The 8,740-nt window shown below is 34.5% G+C and overlaps 1 protein-coding gene across 1 annotated transcript; it reads right to left on the reverse strand.

Annotated features, from left to right (window-relative positions):
* Positions 1-3,767: 3,767 nt before the first annotated feature.
* On the reverse strand, positions 3,768-4,745 carry LOC126668603 (uncharacterized). Its single transcript, XM_050361792.1, has one exon. It carries the CDS (start codon positions 4,743-4,745, stop codon positions 3,768-3,770), a length of 978 nt encoding a protein of 325 aa, XP_050217749.1.
* Positions 4,746-8,740: the final 3,995 nt, after the last annotated feature.

Genomic DNA, 8,740 nt, shown 5'->3' on the forward strand with positions numbered 1-8,740 from the left:
AATTTTTTCAACTTTTTTAAAAATATTTCCGACAAAAAAAATTAAAAATAATAATAATTTTTTTTAATTTTTTATTATTTTATCAAATTAAAAAAATTAATTAATTATTTGGATGTATTTGATTATTTTTTAAGTTTAAGGATTTATTTGTATATTTTAAAATAGAAAAAAGTATGTTTTAAACTCTTTTCCAAATGAAAAAAGTACAATTTAATGCTTTTGGGTAGAGATGAAACATAAAAACCCAAAATTGGGTACAAATGGTGTTTTTACAAGGTCAGGGTATAAACGAAGAAAAAGTGGAAGGTGGGGTTTTTTTAAGGAATTAAGCCTAAACTATTTAATGTCTCATCTTTTATTTTTTTTGCTGACCTAACCTGTTTTTATCTAGTATGGCAAAACGCGTGTATTCAAATCTTTTGAAGCGCGTGAAGAATAACTAAAATGCTTTAAACTATTTTTATTGAATATTTAATATATATTTTTAACTCATTTAACCTCTAAAAAAATACAATTATTAAATTTTGGGTTAACGTCATAAAAATTCACCAACTTTACACATTTTCTTAATTTAATCAAGTTCTTTAAAACTTCTCATAAGAATACACTAACTTTCATTTTTTTTCCCAAATTCATACACGGTGCTGACGTGTCACTCATTCATTGGTTAAAAATGACTTACACCTCAGCCAATTGCACCAATGAATGAGTGCCACTTCGGCACCGTGCATGAATTTGGGAAAAAAATGAAAATTAGTGTGTTTTTATGAGAAGTTGTAAAGAACGTGATTAAATTGAGAAAACGTGTAAAGTTGGTGGATTTTTATGATATTACCCCTTTAATTTTTGATAGTATTTTCAAAATTTTTTGATGATGGCAGAAACTAAAAAAAAGTAGAAATAGATGAAAAACATTTAAAGTTAATCAAATAATTACATGATATTAGTCTTTGTACATATAAATATATTTTTTACATTTCAACAAACAAAAGGAGTTTGTCTCTTTTTTAATGATGTTTATAAAATATATTATTATGCTTTGATGATATTAAATGAAGGTTTAATTGCTTAAAAAATCAAAAACTTTGGTGTATTTTGTAAATTTAACACGAACTTTCAATTTCGATAATTTTGGACACCAGCTTTGAATTTTTTGCAATTTTAAAGACCGAGAAATTTTCTATTATAAAATATGTTGATGTGGACGTCGAAACAATGTTTATTTTGGTATACACATCATCATCTTTAATGAAAATTGCTCAGTGCTTAGAATTGCAAAAAAATAAATTGAGAATTCATGTATTTAATTGCTAAAATTGAAAGTTCATGTTAAAATTGCGGCTAATAATCATGGACGGTCCTCGACCTTTGCACTAAACTTCCCTAAACCCCCTCACCTTTCAAAAGCTTCACTAAACCCCCTGACCTTTATGGCGGCGCCATTCACGGCCCTTCTGGAAAAAAACCTGTGACACAAAGAGCGTAAATACACCATGTTAATCAAACCCTAAACCACATGAACCAGACAACAAGAGTAAAAATCAATCTTTCTCACTCTAAATTTCTGTTTTGTTCCTTCGTTATTTCTTCTTCTTCACAATGTAAGAACACAGAAAGCACGGAAGATGAACAGGCAATCGAAGAAACAATGGCGGTGTGAAAATGAGAGTTTCAGAAGAAAAAAGGGAAGGGAAGGAAGCAAGTGTATGTCAGAAAGAAGATGAAAGAGAGAGAAAAGTTACCGAGCGGTTACTTTTTTTTTTGATTTTAAAATTTGAAAAGTCAACCGACATATCAGAGGAAGGAACTGTTGCTTCTGACAGAGGAGAGGTCACGTGGGTCGACAGGTGGCGAGGCAAACGCATGCAAACGATTAAATCGTTGGCGGCGCCGCGATTCTGTGTTTTTTTTTTTTCAGAAGGGCCGTGAATGGCGCCGCCATAAAGGTCAGGGGGTTTAGTGAAGCTTTTGAAAGGTGAGGGGGTTTAGAAAGGTCGAGGACCGTCCATGATTATTAGCCTAAAATTGCAAAATACACTAGAATTCATGATTGTTAAAGTAACTAAGCCTTAAATCAATTTTTAATAATATATCGCTCTTTAATTTAAATATGAGAGGCATATTTATATATTTTTTAAAATTAATATATTGGGTGAGAGGTTAAATAAGCAAAATATAAAAGTTTAAATGTGAAATGGAAAAATAGTTAGTTAATGGGTGTTATAGGTCAAAATAGTGTAGTTAGAATCATAATTTTTCCACGTCAGTTGTGTTTCATTCATGAATGGTTTGAGGGGTTGAATAGAGCAAAATCAAAAATCAATAGCTTTAATAGGAAAAAAATTACTAGAACAAAGTGGTATAATTTAGAAGGTAAACTATATATTAAACCTATATAAAATCCTAAAACTATGTATTAAGCTTATTTAAAGATAATATGAAGATAATGTGGATAATTTTCTAATGTTAATAAATATAAAAATTGATTAGTAACAATCAACTACTACTATTTTATCTTCGAAAAAAAAACATTAAATTCTTATAAGCTCAAATATCATCTATATAAATATAATTCTATCCTTTTTATAAGAAAAAGGTTGGATGGTGACTAAATTGGATGTCATAATTGTAATATTTCATATCAAAAATCAATTTATAATGATGAAAAAATTGATCGAAGATTGTGTTTTATTGGTGAAATAAATTAATAATTTATTTTTATTTTTTATAAATAAATATGACCGTTTTAGATTAGATTTAACTAAAATAGGTGATTGTTTTTGAAAAAAATATGACCAAGTGACCCAAAATGGCAAAAAAAATAGCGAGAGTTTTATTATGTCCAAATTTTTAAAACGTCTCGACAATAGTTAATATTGTATTGTATCATTTCAAAAATGTCTCAACTCGAAAAGGAGTTTGCTGATACTGATATGTCATAAACATGAACTGCCACCAATTTTTCATATATGGAAAATAGTTAGCAAAATATGCAGATAATGACCCAAGAAGATCAAACGTTTGGCGAATTTTTTTATCACAACCAAATCTTAAAAATGTTTTTTAGATAAAATAAAGGCTAACCTATCTATAGACTCCTGTACTTTACACTTTTTTTCGTAGGTCCTTATACTTCATTTTTTTATTATTTGGTTCTTCTACTTACCTATTTCCGATTTCCAGGTCTTTTTTGAGTTTTTTCAGTCCCTCTATTTAATTTTTTTCCTTCAGTCCTTCTGCTTGTAATCTTTTTTTCCTCTAGTCACACAAAAGAACTGGAAAAAACTCAAAAAGAACCTAAAAATAAAAAAATAGATAAGTAGAGGGACCAGATAATACAAAAATGAAGTTTAAGGACCTACGGAAAAAAAGTGTAAAGTACATAGGCCTCTAGATGGTTTTGCCTAAAATAAATATGTGATAGTGTACGTCAGCGACACATCAATATTAGCACGTTCTTTTCTTCTCTCTTCGAAAATAAAAGCTCTCCCTTTTCTTTAAAAACAAAAAAAAATTCTTTTATATTCTTAAAGGTGGGAGAAGATGATTTTTCCGGTTAACCGGATAATCATCTTCTCTCCGCCCATAGCATTTTTTTTTTATAAACACCAATTTGATTAAAAAGGCCCAAAACGCCAGAATTCAAACAAAGCAAACTGCCCTTCAAGCAGCAATAATCACCTTATATCACCTATATATATATTTACAAATGACTCCCTGTACTCCCCCATCTATACAAAGAAGTATGATTTCTAACAAAAATTTTGTCAGTTTTCATAAACTAGCATGAATCTATGAGAATTGTCCCTTCTGCTATACATCTTCAACAACATGTCTCTACGAATCCAGCTCAGTATCATTGCAACATTCACTGCTTCTTCTTCAAATACACTTATGTTCGTCCCTTTCCGGACATAGTATACTGAACAGGCAAATGCTACTCTCCTTAATCTTGCCATTAAGCTCTTTCCTGCAGCTCTTCTTGAAAACCAGGAGCATTCTCTCCTCCATACCAATACATTTCTGTTAATCAAACAAGCTTGAAGTACCTTCTGAAATATTATTGCAGATACCTGACAACTAAAGAATAGATGCTCAATAGTTTCAGTTTCTTCACCACATAACACACAAATATCATTTCCTACACAGCCCCATCTTCTCAATTTATCTTTTGTTCTCAGTTTTTTCTTAATTGCCAGCCAAACAATAAAGCTATGTCTGGGAACAAGCCCTGGACTCCATATTAATCTCCACCATGAGACCTTACCAGTTGCAGGTCTAAAGGTCTTCCAAGCATTCTGAATACTAAATGCCCCATTCTTGCTATGCTTCCAAACCACTAAATCCTCCATTGAGTTCACACTGAATTTTCTAACTCTCTCCCAAGCCTCTGCAGTAACTTCATCCATGGGGTTTGGCAGATTCCATCTACCCCTCCTCCAAAGGTCTTTTACTTTTGCTGTATATGGGACATCAATATCTTCAATCACCATATTTGGATAAAGTTCCAACAAAGAGCACCCATCCACCCATGGATCATGCCAGAACATTATATCTCCCTTACCAAGATTATAACAGTAACAGGATTTCACCTCATCTCTAAGATTGATTAAACTCCTCCAATTCCAGCTAGCATTGAATGGCTTTGTGATGCCCCAAAAACTGAGCAGCTTCAGTTTATTTCTAATTACCCACAGAGCCCACGTGGACTTTTTAATAGCCACAAGATCCCAAATATGTTTCATAACTGCTATTCTGTTCCAAAGAACCAGATTCTTCACACCCAGTCCTCCTTCATTCTTAGGTTTGCAAACCTCATCCTAAGCCACCAAACTTCCACTTTTGAACTCGGGTACTCCTCTCCATAAGAAATTCCTGCAAATTTTCTCAACACCCCTAGTAACAGATAGAGGCAGAATAAATCTAGATCCCCAGTACACCTGCATATTAAACATAACAGATTTAATGAGTTGTAAGCGCCCAACATAAGTGAGGTGCTTCACAGTCCAGTGATTGACCCTTTTAGTTATCTTATCAATAAGACCCTTACAGTCTTCTTTGCGCAGTCTTTTACTAATTAGAGGAACCCCTAAATACTTAATAGGCAGATTACCCTCTTTGAACTCCAAAGCTTGCAGAATATTATCCCTTATCCTCCTCTCAACACCACTAAAGTAGATGTTACTTTTGTTAGCATTAATATGAAGCCCAGACACATCTCTGAAATGTTTCAAAATTCCATCAATCTGATTAATGGTTCTCATATTTCCTTTGCAGAAGATAAATAAGTCATCTGCAAAACACATGTAATTAATTTTCAGTTCTTTGCACCCTGAATGGAAATCAAATCCTCTGCTACTAGCTTAATTCAATACTCTAGATAGGTACTCCATCACTAGGACAAACAGTAGAGGGGACATTGGATCCCCTTGTCTAATTCCACAGGTCCCTTTGAAAAAACCTTCAGGGCAGCCATTGATCATCATAGAGAAGGTTGGAGTTCTAACACACAGCATAACCCACTTGATAAACTTTCCAGGAAATCTCAATCCTAGCAACACCTCCTCAATGCAATCCCAGTTTATTGAGTCATAAGCTTTCCTTAAATCTATCTTTAAGGCACAATCTTTCTTCCCATTTATTCTATGGTAATTGTGAACGAGCTCATGATCCATCAGGATGTTGTCATCAATTTTCCTTCCAGGTACAAATGCAGATTGTGCTTTGTCAATTATATCTTCCAGACAGTTCTTCATTCTAGCTGAGATAATCTTTGTTATGCATTTGTAAATTACATTGCAACAAGAAATTGGTCTAAAATCCCCCAAAGTCTCAGCATTCTCTGTTTTGGGTATAATTGTTATGATAGTGGTATTGATCTGCTTCAATAGACAGCCAGATTCAAAAAAATCCCTAACTGCATTACAGACCTCCACCCCTATAATTTCCCAACTCTTTTTGAAGAATACACTGTTATAACCATCAGGACCAGGGGCCTTATCACTGCCTATCCCAAACATAGCCTCCTTAATCTCTACATCAGTCATAGGCTTACACATGTTCATACTATCCTCCTCAGACACCATTTTCCCTGTAGATAAAATCACATTGTCTATACTAGCATTCCTAGTATTACTGGTGCCAAACAAACTCCTATAATACTCCACAATGTTACTAGCAATAGCATTCTGATCAGTGATTGTACAACCATTGATCTTAAGATGGTTAATCTTGTTACTAGCATTCCTCTGTTTTAAAGCTTTATGGAAGAATTTAGTATTTAAGTCACCAAGTTCTATCCATTGTACCCTAGATTTTTTTAAGAAAACCTCCTCCCATTTCAATAATTTCTTCAAATGATTCCCAACTGCCAGCTCTTCATCTAGTAGGTCAGGTTCTAGGGGATTACTATGAATTCTGCCTTGGATCTCATCTAACAATTTTCTAGCCCTCTCCACTTGAATAGAAATATCACAAAATTTAGTCCTATTAAGGTCTTTTAAGTCATGTTTCAACAATTTAAGCTTTTGTACAACTCTATACATAGGATGCCCTATTATAGGTTTACTCCACACATTTCTCACCATGTTCAAAAACTCATCACATTCTGTCCACATATTACAGAATCTAAATGGTTTTGGCCTATTCACTACAACTTCATTGAAATCAATAATGACAGGGGCATGATCAGAAATACCTAAATTGAGAATTCTAGCCTCTGCATTGTTGAATTTGTTCAACCATTCTTCATTCACTAATGCTCTATCCAGCTTCCTCCAAATCCTGCTAGTAGCATCCTGATTATTAGTCCATGTGAAAAGGTTACCAGACCATTTCAATTCCAGTAAATTAGCTTCATCAACACAAGCGTGAAACTCCTCAGAATCATTCTGGTTAGCACAATTACCCCTAATTCTCTCACTATCTCTGAGAATAGCATTGAAATCACCAAGGATCACCCAAGCTATCTCCTGATTCATATCAATATTGCACAAGTCCTTCCATAATTCTCTTCTCTTCAGGTGATCATTTGCACCATAAATGAAAGTACACCTGAACTTCTTACTACTGTTCTCAACTACACAATTAATCATCTGATTAGTTTTATACAACACATTCACTAACCAAATATCCTGCTTAAACATAATCCAGATTCTCCCCAATAAGAAACATTCATTATTATTAACAAGTTTCCATCCCTGCAAATTCAAACACTCCCACACTTTCTTAATGTTTACCTCACGAACCCTGGTTTCCACTATAGCAATTAGAGAGAGTTGATTGGATCTGATAAGCTTCTTCACCTCTAACTGCTTGATAGGGTCATTAAGACCCCTGATATTCCACACCCCAATCATTTTCCCCTATCAGGGGGAACATTGTTCTTTGCAGGCCTCCTGTCTCCAATCACACCTATCTTCCCTGTTCCAGCAATTTCATTCACAACATTACTTTTTTCTCCAGTCAAACCCAACCTATTCCCACCTGGATTGCCCAGCATGGTTGTAGATTTAGCCTGATTAACCACTTTGTTTTTACCCTTAGCAATAGTTGCAGTTTTGCTCCCAGAAGGAGTTTTCTGATTTTCATTACTAGTACTCTCTGTACTTTTATTCACTGCCAAAGAGCTAAGAGACCCTTCTATGTCTTTACTACCAATAACCACCTTCTCCACCCTCTCTTTCACCACTTCTTTCTCCTTTGGAACCCAAGCTTTCTGAACTTCAGGATTCTTCTTGCAATTAGTCAAGTTATGACCTAGCATTTTACACTTAGTACATGCTTGAGGTTTCCACTCATACACCACCTTCTGCACAATTTGCTCTCCATTTTCATCTTCTAAAACAATTTCATCAAGGAAATCCCCAAACACTTCCATCTCCACCAACACACGAGCATATGAAAGTCTTGAGAAATCACTAGTACACTGATCTGAGTACATTGGCCTCCCACACAAGCTAGATATCCTCCCCAACATTTCTTGTGACCAGAATTCCCAAGGGAGTTTTGGGAGTTGAATCCAGACTGGGATTTTCAATAATTCATCAATGTTGAACTTCATCCTTTTTTGCCATTCCTTAACCACAGCAGGTCTCTGATCAAAGAATATTGGCCCATCATGAAGAGCTTTAAGTTTGCCCTCATCACAATCAAAGTGCAATAGGAACATCTTAGGATTGATCTGAATGACCTCAGTAAGACCTATATTCCTCCATCTACTCATAAGAAACCCTTTCAGTCTAAAAAATCTCGGCTCAATCCCAATGACTGAACACACTAATGAATACTTCCATCTTTCTTCACCCTCATTCACTTCTTCTGAGTTAAACTTCACCACTCGCTTCCCATTACTCAACGATGGGGGGTGATATTGCAACTTAATACCATTTTCCTTCATTCTATTCGAAGTAAATAGAGATTTCCAAGATCTATTTTCATTTCCAGCCTTTGGAGCATCTTCATCTTCTATGATCTCATCTGTTATTTCTTCTTGACAAACTCTTGTACCATACGTCTCAGCAATCTGATTACTCACACCGATCTGTACATTCTGTTCACCTTCTATTTGCTCAGAACCCTCACCAACTTCCAAATTCCTTTCCTCTTCTATTCTATCATCTCTAACAATCACTGCCATATTCAGATCTGAGATCGATTCATGAACCCCTTCTGCTTCTTCCTCTCTTCGTTGTTCCTCATCCAATACCTCCTTAACAAGTTGTAGTTTCAGATCAAACTT

The sequence above is a fragment of the Mercurialis annua genome, linkage group LG2 (genome assembly GCF_937616625.2).
Source record: "Mercurialis annua linkage group LG2, ddMerAnnu1.2, whole genome shotgun sequence".
Classification (NCBI taxonomy): domain Eukaryota; kingdom Viridiplantae; phylum Streptophyta; class Magnoliopsida; order Malpighiales; family Euphorbiaceae; genus Mercurialis; species Mercurialis annua.

Coding starts and splice junctions, on each gene's coding strand:
- LOC126668603 (XM_050361792.1), bottom strand. CDS start 4,745: ATGAAACATATTTGGGATCTTGTGGCTATTAAAAAGTCCACGTGGGCT.